At 36.1% G+C, this 17,393-nt stretch overlaps 1 protein-coding gene across 3 annotated transcripts in view; it reads right to left on the bottom strand.

The window, feature by feature from the left end:
• LOC127850649 (protein phosphatase 1 regulatory subunit 12A-like) overlaps positions 1-17,393 on the bottom strand; it is a 190,419-nt gene that overhangs the window by 80,356 nt on the left and 92,670 nt on the right. For 2 of the 3 annotated variants that reach the window (XM_052383821.1, XM_052383828.1), the window contains exons 13-16: positions 14,046-14,281; positions 11,910-12,048; positions 5,953-6,056; positions 438-549 (exon numbers count right to left, since the gene is read on the bottom strand). In XM_052383821.1, the coding sequence (XP_052239781.1) occupies positions 438-549; positions 5,953-6,056; positions 11,910-12,048; positions 14,046-14,281 (591 nt within the window). Of the gene's footprint in view, positions 1-437; positions 550-5,952; positions 6,057-8,160; positions 8,255-11,909; positions 12,049-14,045; positions 14,282-17,393 lie in introns of all 3 variants that reach the window. The other variant, XM_052383837.1, reaches the window with a different exon arrangement.

Here is a 17,393-nt window from a genome sequence, read left to right as displayed (position 1 = left end):
TGCACAGGCCTGTCCAGGCATAGAGTATGACACCTGATTAGCATGTGGAGACTGCACAGGCTAATCTGGGACTATTTTTACACACATGCATTTAAGCCCAGTTTTCCCAGAGACTGTTTCAATTGATGTGCATTTTTTTCTAAACCTCATATGATCCACTACATCTTTAACCAATCTTACTTACACAATATTCTCAATTTAAGAACTGTTCTTCACTTTACTATCACCAAACAACTTTGCAAGTTGAGCACTGGCAAGCGTGAAATCCACACCTTGATGTCAAGCAAGTTTTTTTAATTTGTTTAATTTAGCAAGCTTGCACGTTTCTTCATTGAATATAAAATATTGCATCTGCAGGTTTCGGATAAAATATCAAATAGATTACTTTTACACTTTGAACAGGCAAAAAAGTGAATAATTCTATAGGTTTGAGTTACCTATAGGCTTGAGGTGTGGTAAGGTTTTCGCACTCTGGAGTATTTTACATCGGTCTGGGTGCGATAGGACCCCGATCTGCTCCAGATCTTGTTCCTCGAGAACTCTGGGGTCCTGAAATGAACAGTCATCATCTTTGAAATACATAACAATATTCATGTTGTTAGTTTTTATGATACTGACAATTAGAGTTACAACTACAGTAAATATGTATTTAACTAAAAATGTTAATTGTTTAAATGATGTTCAGGAAAAACATCATTGCTTAATGCATTTCTTAAAGAGTATTCCTAGATAAGCCTATGCAGTCTGCACATGCTAATAAGCGAAGAAACTTTCTGCCTGGACTGGGTTTTCATTCAGAAGACACTTCCTTGAAGGGGCATTTAAGGGGTGTTGCTGCAGTCTTGCTGATTTTTTCATCAAATAGAATATTGTCCAAAGTTTATATTTAAGATGTATATACAAATACTATATGAAAATGAAATAAAAACATTGGGTCACCGACCTTGTTTTGATTGTATTCACCATTATATAACATGTACCTTTTCAATAACACTGAAAAATCTCTAATTGCGTAAAATTGATTAATAACATATGAATTCGGCAACATGTAGATATTATATAAGCTAAGGTTCATCATAAACCATTTGATTAAACCACACACTACCAATAAAATGGAGTACACAAGTCAAATTTTAAGAAATAATTTTTTTTATAATTTTTATGTCACCCCAAAAAACGTCATTTTTTTACTATTGTAACGACACAAATATAATTATTATTTTTTCTGTCTAATAGAATTCTGCGAAACTGCTCAAATATGTTCATCTACGTATTGTCATCATAAAACACAAATAAAATAGGTGGGTCAACGCACTTTTAACAGAGATTTTTAGTTTTAACTATCCCTACCGTCTACGTCAAATTTAACAAAATACAGCAATTAGGCAAAACCCAAGTACCGGTACATAGATTGTTAGAAATATGCATAACCATTAGAAATTGTGTACAATCTGAACTGGGATCAAAACAGCTTACCAAAAGACATTAATAAAAAAAAAAATTTAATCATAAATATAATACCATACAGTATCAAACTCGACCTTAATCATTAATAACTTACATGTACTTGTTCACAGATTTCGGCATGTTTTGAAGTTTGTGATTAAATGCTTTAAATTGATAAATGTAAACAACAGGACTAAAGGGCTCCAATATAAAACAAGAATGAAATTAAAGAAATTAAAAAAAAGTAAAAAAAAAGTTAACCCCACCTGGGATCGAACCACTGACAATTGAATTATGAACCAACTCGGTCATTTCTGATGATACTTATAACAAAAATATTGAGTTGTGATAATAGCATCATCAGTGTTGCTATAAATATATCTGCGGTTAAATAAACTGCTGCAACACCCCTTAAATGCTTTATATCGATCAATGTAAACATTCCATCTAAAAAACTCCAGTAAAAAATCAAGAATAAAAGAAAAAACAAGAAAAAAAAAGGTAAGCCTCAGCAGGACTCGAACGAATGACCCCTGCAGTCCGCGCGTAAAAAGTCTGCGCATTTTACCACTCGGCCATCCTTCCTGTTACAATGATAGATGTATTTTACACCTCATATAAGCGATCCTCGTAGTTTCACAAAATATAACCACAACAACAAAACTCTTCAAATTATTCAATCGTTTCGCATTGCAACGCTTTATAATTTTCAGGTTTTTAAATCGTTAAAAGATGCATATAAAGGCTATTTTAGAGCATGGTAAATGTTCAGTATTACGGTTTCCTCACAAATATATATTAACTAAAATGAAAATTTTCCAATATAAAAAAACTTCTTTAAATTGTGTCAATTTACCAAAACGTGAAAAGGCCCCTTTAAAATGAACAAGAGGGCCAAGATGGCCCTAGTTCGCTCACCTGAGAGGAGTTGGTTCATTCAATTTTTATCAAACGTCAAACTTGACCTAGATATTGTCCAGACAAACATCCTGGTCAAGTTTCATCATTATTGAACCAAAACTCTGGCATATAAAGTGTTTTTGTTTTTGTGAGATTTGACCTGGTGACCTATATTTTGAGTTGACCCCCCCTAACCAAACATCAAACTTTACTTACAAAAATAAATATTATGACCAAGATTCATAAAATCTGAAACAAAATTGTGACCTCTAGAGTGTTTACAAGGATTTTGTATAATATAATGAAAATTTGGAAAATCCAAGGGCAATAATTACCGCATTAATTATGTGATATATATAAAACCAATCTTTGTACCAAGTTTCATGTTGATTGGGCAAAAAATGTGATTTCTAGAGTGTTCACAAGCTTTTTTTACTATGTAAATATAAGAAAACTGCTCCCCCCCCCCCCCCGGCAGCCATGTTATTCAACTGACCAGAACCATTTTCGAACTCAACTCTCATATCAAGGAAACAAATGTTCTGACCAAATTTCATGAAAATTGGGCCAAAAATGTGACTTCTAGAGTGTTCACATGTTTTCACAATATACATATAGAGAAAAATGACCCGCCAACTGGCGGCCATGTTTTTTCACCGATCTGGACCATTTTCGAACTCGTCCGAGATATTAATAAAACCATGTTTTGACCAACTTTCATGATGATTGGGCAAAAATTGTGACTTCTAGAGTGTTTACAAGGTTTCTCTATTAAGGAAAACTGCTCCGCCCACTGGCGGCCATGTTTTTCAACGGACCGGAACCACTTTTGAACTTGACCAACATATCATTAAGGCAAACATTTCGACAAAGTTACATGAAAATTGGGCATGAAATGTGACTTCTACAGTGTTTACAAGTTTTTTCTTTTTTTTGACCTAGTGACCTAGTTTTTGACCCAGCATGACCCAGTTTCGAACTTGATCGAGATATCATTGGGACAAATCTTCTGACCAAGTTTCATGAAGATCGGACATGAAATGTGGCCTCTAGTGTGTTTACAAACCAAATGTGGACGACGGATGGACGGAAGACATACAAAACACCGGTCACAAAAGCTAAAAATTCCATAAAAGCCCAAAGAATCGTCGCTGATTAGCCTCACTTTACGAGGCCACGCTTTTACTAACAAGAGGCCCATGAGGGCCTGAATCGCTCTACTGCTATAAACACTGTGCAAGTTTGGAAAGAATAAGATGGAAACTGTGTACTTAATCGCGCAAACAAGGAGAATTTTCTCAAATTCAAGGGCAGATTATTGTGTACTTATTTCTCAGATACTGCTCATATTCAATAGGGTTCAAGTCCTCATTGATATAAAGATACTGTGCAAATTTGGAAATAATTGGATGAAATCTGTGGAATTAATTGCGTAAACAAGCGGTATTTCAAAATTGTCTCATATTCAAGGGGAAGTCATTCTGGACTTATTGCTTTGATATTGCTCTTTTTAAAAAAGGGTTTGAGTCCTCATTGATACAAAGACACTGTGCAAGTCTGCAAAGAATTGGATGAAAATTATGGACTTTATCACATAAAAAACTGAATTTTCATTTTTTTCTCAAATTCAAGGGGAGATAATTCTGGACTTATAACTCAAGTGCAAGTTGGGAAATGCTTGGATGAAAACTGTGGACTTTATTGTTTAAACAAGCCTTAATTCACGATTTTCTCAAATTCAAGGGGAGATAATTCTGGACTTTTTACTCTGATGTAACCCATTTTCAATATGGTTCGAGTCCTCATTAATATAAAGACACTGAACAAGTTTGAAAAGAATCGGATGAAAACTAAGGACTTTATCGCGTAAACAAGAAAAAAGTCTAAAGCACGCACAGACGGACGACGGAAACCACGCCATGACATAAGCTCTTCAGGCCTTCGGCCAGTAGAGCTAAAAACCAAAAAAATTTCTTGTTATCCAAAATACTTGCAAAAATTGCAACATTGTTCCAAAACTGGTTGCAACTTTAATTGGTTCTTTATATAGCTTCACATGAAGGTTCTTGAGCTGTGAAAGTTTCAGCAAACGACTGCAAGCACTTAAAGAGCAGATCTGTCCACACAAATTAAGCTAAACAAGGGCTGTTTGTAAAACATGCATGCCCCCCATATGAGCTGTCAGTTGTAGTGGCAGCCATTGTGTGAATACGTTTTTTGTCACTGTGACCTTGACCTTTGACCTAGTGACCTGAAAATCAATAGGGGTCATCTGCCAGTCATGGTTTCATGATCCTAGGCGTTAGCTTTCTTAAGTTATCATCCGGAAACAATTTTACTGTGTCAAGTCACCGTGACTTTGACCTTTGACCTACTGACCTGAAAATCAATAGGGGTCATCTAGAGTCATGATCAATGTACCTACTAAGTTTCATGATCCTAGGCGTAAGCTTTCTTTAGTTATCATCCAGAAACCATTTTACTGTGTCAAGTCACCGTGACTTTTGACCTTGTGACCTGAAAATCAATAGGGGTCATCTGCGAGTCATGATCAATGTACCTATGAAGTTTCATGATCCTTGGCGTAAGCGTTCTTGAGTTATCATCCGGAAACCATTTTACTGGTTCATGCCACTGTGACCTTGACCTTTGACCTAGTGACCTGAAAATCAATAGGGGTCATCTGCGAGTCATGATCAATGTACCTATGAAGTTTCATGATCCTGGGCGTAAGTGTTCTTGAGTTATCATCCGGAAACCATTTTACTGTGTCAATGCACCGTGACCTTGACCTTTGACCAAGTGACCTGAAAATCAATAGGGGTCATCTGCAAGTCATGATCAATGTACCTATGAAGTTTCATGATCCTAGGCGTAAGCGTTCTTGAGTTATCATCCGGAAACAATTTAACTGGTTCCAGTCACTGTGAACTTGACCTTTGACCTAGTGACCTGAAAATCAATAGGGGTCATCTGCTAGTCATGATCAATTTACCTATGAAGTTTCATGATCCTAGGCGTAAGCGTTCTTGAGTTTTCATCCGGAAACCATTTGGTGGACGGACCGATGGACGGACGGACCGACATGTGCAAAACAATATACCCCCTCTTCTTCGAAGGGGGCATAATAATTGTCCTAATCTTAAACTTGTATCTTAGGGAGAACAACATAAAAGTGTAACAAGTCTTTTTATGGGTGAAAATGTTAAAGTGCAATTATCATTAAAGAATTTTAAGCTTAGAGTCACAAAACCCCATAGGTTTACAGCAGATTATTTAAGTCAAAATCTGGGAAAACAGGATATTATGCGTGTGCATAAAAAGTCCTCCTACATGTATATAAGCAAGTAAAGTCTGCACAGGCTAATCTGCAACAACTATTTCCACCTTGACTGGATATTTGTTCAGAAGAGAATTCTTTTTAAAAGGAAAAAGCTATATATGTGGAAAGTGTCATCCTTGATTATCCTGTGCCGACTGCAGTGACTAATCTGGGACGACACTTTACGCACATGCCTTTAGCTCTATTTTCCCAGAACGAAGCTCATTTCATTAAAGCATTTACTTTGCAGTATGTTTTCTACTATTTAATGTTTTCGTTGTTACCAGAAAATCGATGTTGTCAAAACCGTTTGCTATGAAGTTGTTCTCGTACTGATTCAAGCCCAGTGACTCCAGCCACTCCCCCACACTCAGTATCTGACCTTCACCTTGAAATCACAATATAAACAACTGTTTATTATATATACATACATATATAATTAATTTAATACTAGAATTTATATATTATGTCAGGAAAACTATGAATTTTATGAATGTAAAACATTTTTTAAAAAGCTTTATAATACTTAATATATTGAATTTTAAAAATGCCTTCATTTATACTCCTTTCCACACTTTGTTTTTATTATAAATACATTAACTGAGAAATAAAAGCATAAATAATCAAAAGAAACTTCAAACATTTAGCACACAGACATTTGTTATGAGCAAATTTAAGTTATGATAAGTAAAAAAATACCTAACACCTCAAGGAATATGTTAGAGATGCAGCAGTAACGAAAGTTCACATATAAGAATGCATTTTTCTTATGCAGACATGCAATAAAGGGGAGTAAAGAAATTCCATGCTCTCAGATAACATAAATTTTGTTTGATGAGCAAATATAGTATCAATTACCATGCATTCATTTGTTCACAGGTTAGTTCCAGTTTTAATCCCACATTTATTCAGAATGTTCATGCGCTCACAACAAATATTGTAAGTATTACACATTATTGTTGATTTTCTTTCCAAAATCAATGAGTTATGGCAATATTTTCTAGTACAGACTCCTAATATTAAGGTACTGAATGAGAATCATTTTCAACTACTTTAAATGAAATGTGGCAGCAATCCAAAACAAAAAACCTTTTATTGAGGTCCGATTTAAGCAAACAAAAATAATTTTGCAGGAGGTCATATATTTATAAAAATATCGACTAGCAAAACTTTAGAATCTCATGACCAATCAAAATAAAAGATAACAAGGGCTGTTTGTAAAAGATGCATGCCCCCCATATGGGCTGTCAGTTGTAGTGGCAGCCATTGTGTGAATATGTTTTTTGTCACTGTGACCTTTACCTTTGACCTAGTGACCTGAAAATCAATAGGGGTCATCTGCCAGTCATGATCAATGTACCTATGAAGTTTCATGATCCTAGGCATAATTATTCTTGAGTTATCATCAGGAAACCATTTTACTGTTTCGCGTCACTGTGACCTTGACCTTTGACCTAGTGACCTGAAAAACAATAGGGGTCATCTGCCAGTCATAATCAATGTTCCTATGAAGTTTCATGATCCTAGGCGTAAGCATTCTTGAGTTATCATCCTGAAACCATTTTACTGTTTCGAGTCATTGTGACCTTGCCCTTTGACCAAGTGACCTGAAAATCAATAGGGGTCATCTGCCAGTCATGATCAATGTACCTATGAAGTTTCATGATCCTAGGTGTAAGCGTTCTTGAGTTATCATCCGGAAACCATTTTACTGTTTCAAGTCACTGTGTTTTGACCTTTGACCTAGTGACCTGAAAATCAATAGGGGTCATTTGCCAGTCATGATCAATGTACCTATGAAGTTTCATGATCCTAGGCGTAAGCATTCTTGAGTTATCATCCGGAAACCATTTTACTATTTCGAGTCACTGTGACCTTGACCTTTGACCTAGTGACCTGAAAATCAATAGGGGTCATCTGCCAGTCATAATCAATGTACCTATGAAGTTTCATGATCCTAGGCCTAAGCATTCTTGAGTTATCATCCGGAAACCATTTTACTATTTCGAGTCACTGTGACCTTGACCTTTGACCTAGTGACCTGAAAATCAATAGGAGTAATCTGCCAGTCATGATCAATGTACCTATGAAGTTTCATGATCCTAGGCCTAAGCATTCTTGAGTTATCATCCGGAAACCATCTGGTGGACGGACCGACCTACCAACGAACCGACATGTGCAAAACAATATACCCCCTCTTCTTCAAAGGGGGCATAAAAGTAATCTAATGCATGACTACAGGATAGTTTTTCTCTGTTATCCATAACATTTAAATATAAATCCTTTAAATAAGGAAAGGTTAATCAATATTATATGTATACCTTATTTAAGCTTTTCTTGACATTATCTAAAAGACTTTGAAGATACTGCAAAAAAGGAACACTGATATTATTTGATACAATGGACAACATGAGATTTTAAAAAAATCAGAAGTTTTTGCTTTTTGATGAAAAAGTTCACTTTTCTGCATATAATTTACAACATCCATGTACCTGACATGAATTCCATAAACTTCGACTCAATGTCCTTTATGAATATGGATTCGCGTGCAATACTGGAGCCAAACGAGGCCATAATGCCCTGAATCTACAAACACAAATCATACACGCATGTACACACACAAGAGAGACATGGTTAATATTGACATACGCAGGCTAGAGGATCACACTGGGGCCATGGCTGCAAGAGATCTGCAGGGCTTACACTAACATCACCAAGGACCCTTGACTACAAAAGATTTAAAGCATGCCAAAGATTTTCCCCATCTTGCTGTGTTCTGAAAACATATCTTGTACAAAACTAATCCTTTGGTCACACTAAAAAGCTGAATTGATAACAAAACAAGGGACAAAATTGTCACAGAACCAGGTTTTCAATTTTTTTTTATAACTAGAGCTTTGTCACAGATGTGACGTATACCCCCACATGCTGCATTGACACAGAATATTTTGCATGCTGTCTTCACAAAACAAAGGAAGCTAACTTATGGCCAGTTTTAAGAATTATAATGCTATTATCATTTATGGCCATTTTGACCTTTGAACTCTTGAATTCTTTTGCATGACATGCCTTCCAATGACTGTATACAAAATTAATGTACAGAGTCATGTTAAAATCTCACAATGAATGACATAGTTATGGCCTGGACAACATCATTTATGGCCATTTTTGACCTTTGAACTCAAAGTGTGACCTTGACCTTGGAGATATTGACGTAATTCTTTCGCATGACACACCGTCCCATGATTGTGAACAAATGTACCTAGTAATTTTGAAATCTCACAATGAATTACATAGTTATGGCCCTGACAAGCTCATTTATGGCCATTTTTGACCTTTGAACTCACAATGTGACCTTGACCTTGGAGATATTGACTTAATTCTTTTGCATGACACACCGTCCCAAGATGGTGAACAAATGTGCCAAATGATTTTGAAATCTCACAATGAATGACAAAGTTATGGCCAGGACAAGCTTATTTATGGCCATTTTTGACCTTTGAACTCGAAGTGTGAACTTGACCTTGAAGATATTGACGTAATTCTTTTGCACGACACACCGTCCAATGATTGTGAACAAATGTGCCAAATGATTTTACAAACTCACAATGAACGACATATTTATGGCCCGGACAAGCTCATTTATGGTCATTTTTTACTTTTGAACTCAAAATGTGACCTTGGCCTTGGAGATATCGATGTAATTCTTTCGCGCGACACACTGTCCACTGATTGTGAACAAATGTGCCAAATGAATTTAAAATCTCACAATGAACGACATAGTTATGGCCAGGACAAGCTCATTTATGACCATTTTTGACCTTTGAACTCAAAGTGTGACCTTGACCTTGGATATATCGACGTAATTCTTTCGCGCGACACACCGTCCAATGATGGTGAACAAATGTCCCACATGATTTTAAAATCTCAAGATGAACGACATAGTTATGGCCCTGACAAGCTTGTTCTGCCTGCCCGCCGACATTCACTAATCTAATAACCAGTTTTTCCTTTGAAAAACCTGGTTAAAAACAGCAAAACTAGTCTGTGTTGTTTGTTAAATAAGGTGCATAATTATATTAAGATTAATCATTCTTCTAAAATGTTGTCTCCCTCTCTATATATATGATAAACATTTAATTTTTTAATTTTTTTTCTAATCTTTTAAGTTCTGTTTTGGCCAAGCTGTCTTACCCAGGTATTGAAATTTCTCGACTTTGGTAATCGTAAAATCAAAATTCCTGTTTTGCAATTGCATGAATATGTTGTTATAAAGTTGTAAAGTTACAGGTAGTTGAAATGCACATGAAACGCTATGGAATGCAGTGCACCGCTTAGGTTGCACAAAAAGAGTGTTTTAAGCAGCATTCTCAAAAATGATACGTAGTGTTTTCAATCTTTTGAATACAAATTCTGGTAAAAAAACAACATTGGAATTTATCTGAATTTTTTTTTAAATACTGAGCATCAACCTTCCAAAGACACTTTAGGATTCAGTCTCCTCACAAAGTGATGTTGCCAGAAACAGAGTTATATTTGGCGGAAATGAACTCTATATAAATAAAAGTATTAAAGGAATATAACAGATATTCAAGTCAGCATACTAATAGTCTAGACTGGATGCATGCTGAAATGTTTAAAAGATGTACAAATAAACAATTCAAGGGAAAACCTGATAAAGTAAACTCACATTGAACTAGCAACTCTCATACATACACATTAACCCTTTGGCTGGAACCAAATTTTAAAGGCCTTTGCAAACAGTTTGGATCCAGATGAGACGCCACAGAACGTGGCGTCTCATCAGGATCTAAACTGTTTGCTATTCTGATAGTATTCTTTGAGAAAAATCGAAAAAATGCTAATTTAAGAAATTCTGCAGACGACATTTTAGCAGACGACAAATTTCCCAGCATGCAAAGGGTTAACCATCATCTGACGCACCAAAAGCTTTGAATAAATCATGAGTAAACTGTGTTTTATTAAAAAAACTTCACGCAACCTATTCAATTAACAACCACAAAATGTGTTTTTTGGGCAAAAGAAACAACTCCATAGAAAAGAAAGACTACAACAGGGTGCAGGATCATGTTTTTTGTGGGGTTCACAATTATATGTTAATGGATGTAAACACACCGGTAAGTGGCGCTTTTTTTTCAAACAACTTTTTTAAACAATTTTTCCGAAGAATTTCAACAAGTGCATAAAAGACAGTTTTTTATGCTACTTATGGCAATGTGAAATACATCAACATTACTTTATTTAATAAGCCTGTGTTTTTTGCAAAACATTTGATGTGTACAGCACTCATGTACACAGTTATGCTGCATGCAATGTGAAAATTTGGCACCAACTTTAGACGCATTCAAGGATTTATTCTTAAATCATAAGATATCGGCACTAACTGCTAGAAAAAGTGTCTTTTATGCGCTAAAGATTTTTAAAAATGTATATAAATAACTTGAGACATTTGCAAAAATAAAGTTCTAGCCTGTGTGTTTACATTCTGTCCAGCCCGTGTATAAACCTTTGTGAACCCCGTTGATCCTGCACACTGACAAAGGAAGAGTCTTTGATTTCCAACAAACACCACCAGCTTCATGGGAATTTGAAGAACAAATTCATCTTGACATAGCGGAGCTATGACACAGAGGTAGCTTACAGAGCCATTCCCTACCCCCCTTCAGCTCATGGGTAGGCACCAAATCCATTATATACAAACAAGTATTTTTAGGTCTAAGTTAACAAACTAAACGATTACCAGAATTTTTTCTTTACAAGTATTACGCGATCAGTACGAAAACAATTTTGGTGAAGAATGAATGAAAACTTTTGAACTTAAAAAATGGTAAAAAGGGCCCATTTCCAACATACAACTTCATACTGAACAAATGCCAGATTAAGTGGTGAACTATACTATAACAAAAACATTTTTATACAAAATGCATGGAATTTAATTAATTTTCAAAATTGTTCCTTTTTCCAGACTTAAGCAACCACTTCCCATAGATTACAGTAATAAGTTAAAGAGACAAGACCACAGTTTGAAAGGTCGAGTCATAAATAGGTCAAAGCCAAAAGCAAGCAAGATCACAATAGCATACTTCACACAAACACTGGAATATAGAATACTTAGTCACATACACACACTATACAAGTCTTAAATATTATGATGCTAAATATAAGGTCTAAGGTGAAAGGTCAAGATGCAGTCAAGGTCATTCAAGGTCACTGCAGGTACCTTGGTCCCTGTCTGTCACTAATCGGTCCATGTAAGCTTCAAAAGCAAAATTGTAATCCTCTTCAAGTACAATATCTGGTAGAGGAGATGGATTCATAGTGTTCATGTCCACGCCAAAGCTGGACATAATATCTGCTATCTGAAAATTGTTAGAGACAAAATTGTAATGCCTAAATTCAAAACTAAGATACTGCAAAATATCATACAACAAATATCATCTAGTGGCCTGCTATGACATTGTTATATTTTAGTGCTAATTTTTGTCACAGGTTTTGAAACATAAATGACTTCTGCTGACTTTATTCTCCTAGCAACTGGTAGTAAACATGTACACACAACGGCATTATTTAAAACTTTAAGTTGGACAAAGACATCAATCTTGGAGACAAAGACATCAATCTTGGAATAAACTGCGTTTTTTTAAACAATTTATTACATGCATTTTCACCTGTTTTATTCATTATTTTAAAAAATTACTTGTACAATATAACCTTGCATAGGTAATTGCATCATACTTGGATTTCACTTAAAAACTGGATGCTTAATTAGTTTTTTTTTTTTTTAAATCTTCAACAAGAGTGCCAAACTGTCACAAGATACGCCCGTTTGAAGGTTTTGGACAATTGATAACTTTACCATGACCCATATTTGAACTTGACCTACATATAATCTAGACACAACATCTGATCAAATTTGGTAAAGCTCAGATGAAAACTACTTAAATTAGAGAGCGGACACCATGCTTAATGCTTAAAATGCACTAAGTGACCTTGTAACCTAGTTTTTGATCCATCATGACCAATATTTGAATTTGACCTAGATATCATAAAGACACAACTTCTGACCGAATTTGGTGAAGATCGGATGAAAACTACTTCAATAAGAGAGTGGACACCATGCTAAATCCTTGAAATGCACTAAGTGACCACATGACCTATTTTTTGATCCAGCATGACCCATATTCGAACTTGACCTAGATATTGTCTAGATACAACTTCTGACCAAGTTTGGTGAAGATCAGATGAAAACTACTTCAATTAGAGTGCGGACACCATGCTCAATCCTTGAAATGCACTAAGTGACGCCGTGACCTAGTTTTTGACCCGCAATGACTTATATACGAATTTGACCTAGATATTGTCTAGATACAACTTCTGACAAAGTTAGAAGAAGATCGGATGAAAACTACTTCAATTTGAGAGCGTACACATGCTAAATCCTTGAAATGCACCAAGTGACCCCACGACCTAGTTTTTGACCCGACATGACCCATATTTGAACTTCACCTAGATATTGTCTAGATACAACATCTGACCAAGTTTGGTGAAGATCAGATGAAAACTACTTCAATTAGAGAGCGGACACCAATCTAAATCCTTGAAATGCACAAAGTGACCCCGTGACCTAGTTTTTGACCCGGCATGACGCATATGCCAAACTTGACCTATATATTGTCTAGATACTACTTCTGAATAAGTTTTATGAAGATCAGATGAAAAAGTTTTGAATAAGAGAGCGGACACTGCTGTGGATGCTGATGCCCGCCCGCCGCCGCCCGCCAAGGGTGAAACCATAATACGTCCCGTTATGAAAACGGGCGCATAAAAAATGAAACAATGTATATACAAAATGGACCCAGTTTAAAAATTCATTAATCAAAAGACCAAAGACAACACAGAATCCCAAATGATTATTATCATTATACAGCAATAAATCCCAAGAGAACAAAAACAGGACAACAACAAAATGAAATAGAGCCTCGCTCTGTGTAAAAAGGGGTTTAATGCATGTACATAAAGTGTTATCCCAGTCTGTGCAGTCTGATTGTATGATATGTAACGTTGAAGAAAGTATCTTCTTAGCAAAAAATCAGGTTTGGACAGAAAGTGTTGTCCCTGATTAGCCTGTGCCTATGCAGAAAGTGTTGTCCTCAATTAATTAGCCTGTGCAATCTGTTTTTATGATATTTTTTGTAAAAATAAAGTATCTTCTTGGCAAAAATACAGTTTAGGTTGAATGTATTGTCCCTGATAAGCCTGTACGCACTTCAGGGGCTAATCTGGGATGACACTTTATGCAAATGCATTAAAGCCCCCTTTTCACAGAGCGAGGCTCAAATTCAAAACATAATCTCACCTTCTCCCATTCTTCAGCATCATCAAACGACGAGGACTCATGACTGGCGGACGCACGCTTCGTAATCTCCACGTCCATCGATTTCATGACGGCATCAACGTCAATGTCATCAGCGCTGTCCATCTTGGCTGATGCCCCTTGCACGCTTGACTGAACACGGTTCTTATTCAACACATCCTGGTAGAATGAGGTCGTGTCTTTCCGTGGGGTACCGATGTTGGATCCACGAAACAGGCCTGAAAAAGATGCACAAGATGTGAATAGTCAATGGAAATATCAAGCGCAAACAGTCTTAACTAGAGTGTTAACAAGGTTTTAATATAGCCATATAAGGAAAAATACCCCACCCCCTGGCAGCCATGTTTTCCAAGCAATTGGAACCATATTCGAACTCTTCCAAGGCATCATTGGCACATATCTTCTGACCAAATTACATAAAAATCTGAAAATAAATGTGGCCTCTAGGGTGTTAACAAGGCAAATGTTGACACTGCACACGGCGCTACGCATAAGACATGATGGACAAACAGTGATCACAAAGCTCACCATGAGCACATAGTGCACAGGTTAGCTAAAAAAAATGTTTGTGTCTACATTTTTGAGGTAATAATTGTTTGTGTCCACATTCTTATTGACTGTCACTTATTTTTCTTCTTTCTGACCCTAAACTTTTAATTTGTATTCCAGTAACGAGACTTTTTTATCAAGGGTGCTGATCGAAATCATACATGCCTATTTATCCTTGTTCTGGTAAAATTGGGGCTAAGTGCAAGTTTATAAAGTGTTGTCCCACATCAGCTTGTGTTGTATGCACAGGCTTATTAGGGATGACACTCTGCTTTCATGTTAGTTTTTTTGTCCTAAGGAAAACTCTCTTCTTGGCAAAGAATTCATCAGTTTAGGCCAAAAGTGTCATCCCCGATTAGCCAAATAAGCAGACTGTGCAAATGTATTAAGCCCATTTTCCAATATCAAGGCATTATCACAAACCACCTATGGAGGGGCATAATTGTCTGATGAGCAAATGGCAGGGTAGCAATAAACAAATCTACTGCCATCAAGATTAGAAACCCCCACACTCCCGAAACATTTCTCAGAGTTCTAGGGAAGTTAACATCCTGTTTACCCCTCTTTAATGGTTTGTTTATCTAAAGTGCATTTAATCTGTGTTCTCAGATAAAATTCTGTAAACAGTGCATTACTTGTGTGTTTGTTTTTTATCACAGGAAAACATATCACCAACACAAAACAATCCCACGTAAATTGGCAAACCCCTTTTTAAATGTCTGTGAAGTGTTTTGATTACCAGCAGCGTATACTTTGTATTTGAGCCTTGTACTGTGAAAAGGGGGTTTAATGCATGTGCATAAAGTGTCGTCATAATGTGCAGACTGCACAGGCTAATCTGGGACTACATTTTACACACATGCATTAAACCCCCTTTTCACAGAGCACAGCTAATGTTTAAGGTATTTACACGTAATAGATGATATTCTACAGCTGTTTAAACTTGTAGTGAAAATCACAATCATGATGTTAATGTCATAAGATTAGTTTATTGCTAATACTGTTATTCTACTCAAAATAACTCAGAGCCCGGACATAAAACTTCTTCCTCACTCTTCTACCTTCATGATGCATGATGTAATTTAGCGACGCTCAGAAAACACAGAATAATGAATATGCATCAAGTATTGTCCAAGATAAGTCTGTGCAGCCTTCACAGGCTTATCAGTGACGATACTTTACACTTTTAGGGACTTTTTCCCTTTTATGGGTTTTGTCATTCCAAGGAGGTCTCTTCAAAACACATAAATCCAGTCTAGACAGACAGTGTAGTCCCAGATTAGCCTGTATAGGAGTGCACAGGCTAATCTGAGAGGATACATTACGCCTTTGCATTACACCCAGTTTTCCTAGAGAATGGTTCACTTATTATAAGAGTTGTTTACACATGAATATCTTTCTAAGTTGTTTTTATAGAAATATATCAAAGCGCACAATCAAAATGTAAATATTTTATTTATTTTATCTGCAGGAAATTCAAGCCAAGACCAATTTTGATCTCATATACTAATTGAGAAAACACAACCAATTTTATCAAATAATTTCACTTGCAGACAATCAAAGCAGGCAGGGTGTCAAGGTGACCCCAGACTTATCAGCAATATCTTGCAGCAAACAGCTGCATTTCTAATTAGTGTTTCACACTTGCAAGTATAAATGGAAGCCATAAAGTGTGCCATGTTTTCCTGTTTAAAGAAGTTCACTGGATAAATTTTGGCAAGTTGCTAATCATTATAATAAATCTAAATAGACACCAAAACATTTCAGATGAGGAAACAGGGTTTGATGGTTGTCTGTATTATTTTAAGTGTTTCTGCACTGCAAAATCTTTTTTGTAGGAGGTAAAGACTCCAGTAAGATATTTTGTTCTTTGTTTATTTGGATTTTTTTGGCCTTTTTCAACAGTGTTTCAGTCAGACCACGGCAGTCAGTTTACCATATCACAAATGGCATAGCTGAGTTACCAGAACTAAGTGCACATTCTAATGACATACTTATGCTATGCAGGCAATTCCATTCAATTAATAAACCCAATATAACAAAGCAATTGACCCTGGTAATTCTATTGAATTGTTGAACCCAAAATGGCAACCAATTAACCTCTGGCAATTCTATTAAATTGTTGAACTAAATTTGACAACCAACTGACCTCTAGAAATTCTATTAAATTGTTGAACCCAAAATATGGCAACCAACTGACATCTGGCAAATTATTCTATTGAATTGTTGAACCCAAAATGGCAACCAATTTACCTCTGGCAATTTGATTAAATTGTTGAACCCAATATGACAACCAACTGACATCTGGAAATTCTATTAAATTGTTAAACCCATTATGGCAACCAACTGACCTATGGCAATTCTATTCAATTGTTCAACCCAATATGGCAATCAACTGACATCTGGCAATTCTATTGAATTGTTGAACCCAATAGGGCAACCAATTTACGTCTGGCAATTATATTGAATTGTTGAACCTAATATGGCAACCAACTGACATCTGGCAATTCTATTGAATTGTTCAACCCAATAGGGCATCCAACTGACCTTCGGCAAGTCTTTTGAATTGTTGAACCCAATATGCAACCAACTAACATCTGGCAATAATACATTCACTTGCTGAACTCAATATGGCATCAAACTGACCTCTGGCAATTCTATTGAATTGTTGAACCCAATATGGCAACAAATTTACCTCGGGCAGTTCTATTCAATTGCGTAACCTCATATGGCAACCAACTGACCTATGGCAATTCTATTCAATTATTCAACCCAGTATGG

This window comes from Dreissena polymorpha, chromosome 1, assembly GCF_020536995.1.
Source record: "Dreissena polymorpha isolate Duluth1 chromosome 1, UMN_Dpol_1.0, whole genome shotgun sequence".
Classification (NCBI taxonomy): domain Eukaryota; kingdom Metazoa; phylum Mollusca; class Bivalvia; order Myida; family Dreissenidae; genus Dreissena; species Dreissena polymorpha.
This window is presented reverse-complemented; position numbering and strand designations above follow the sequence as displayed.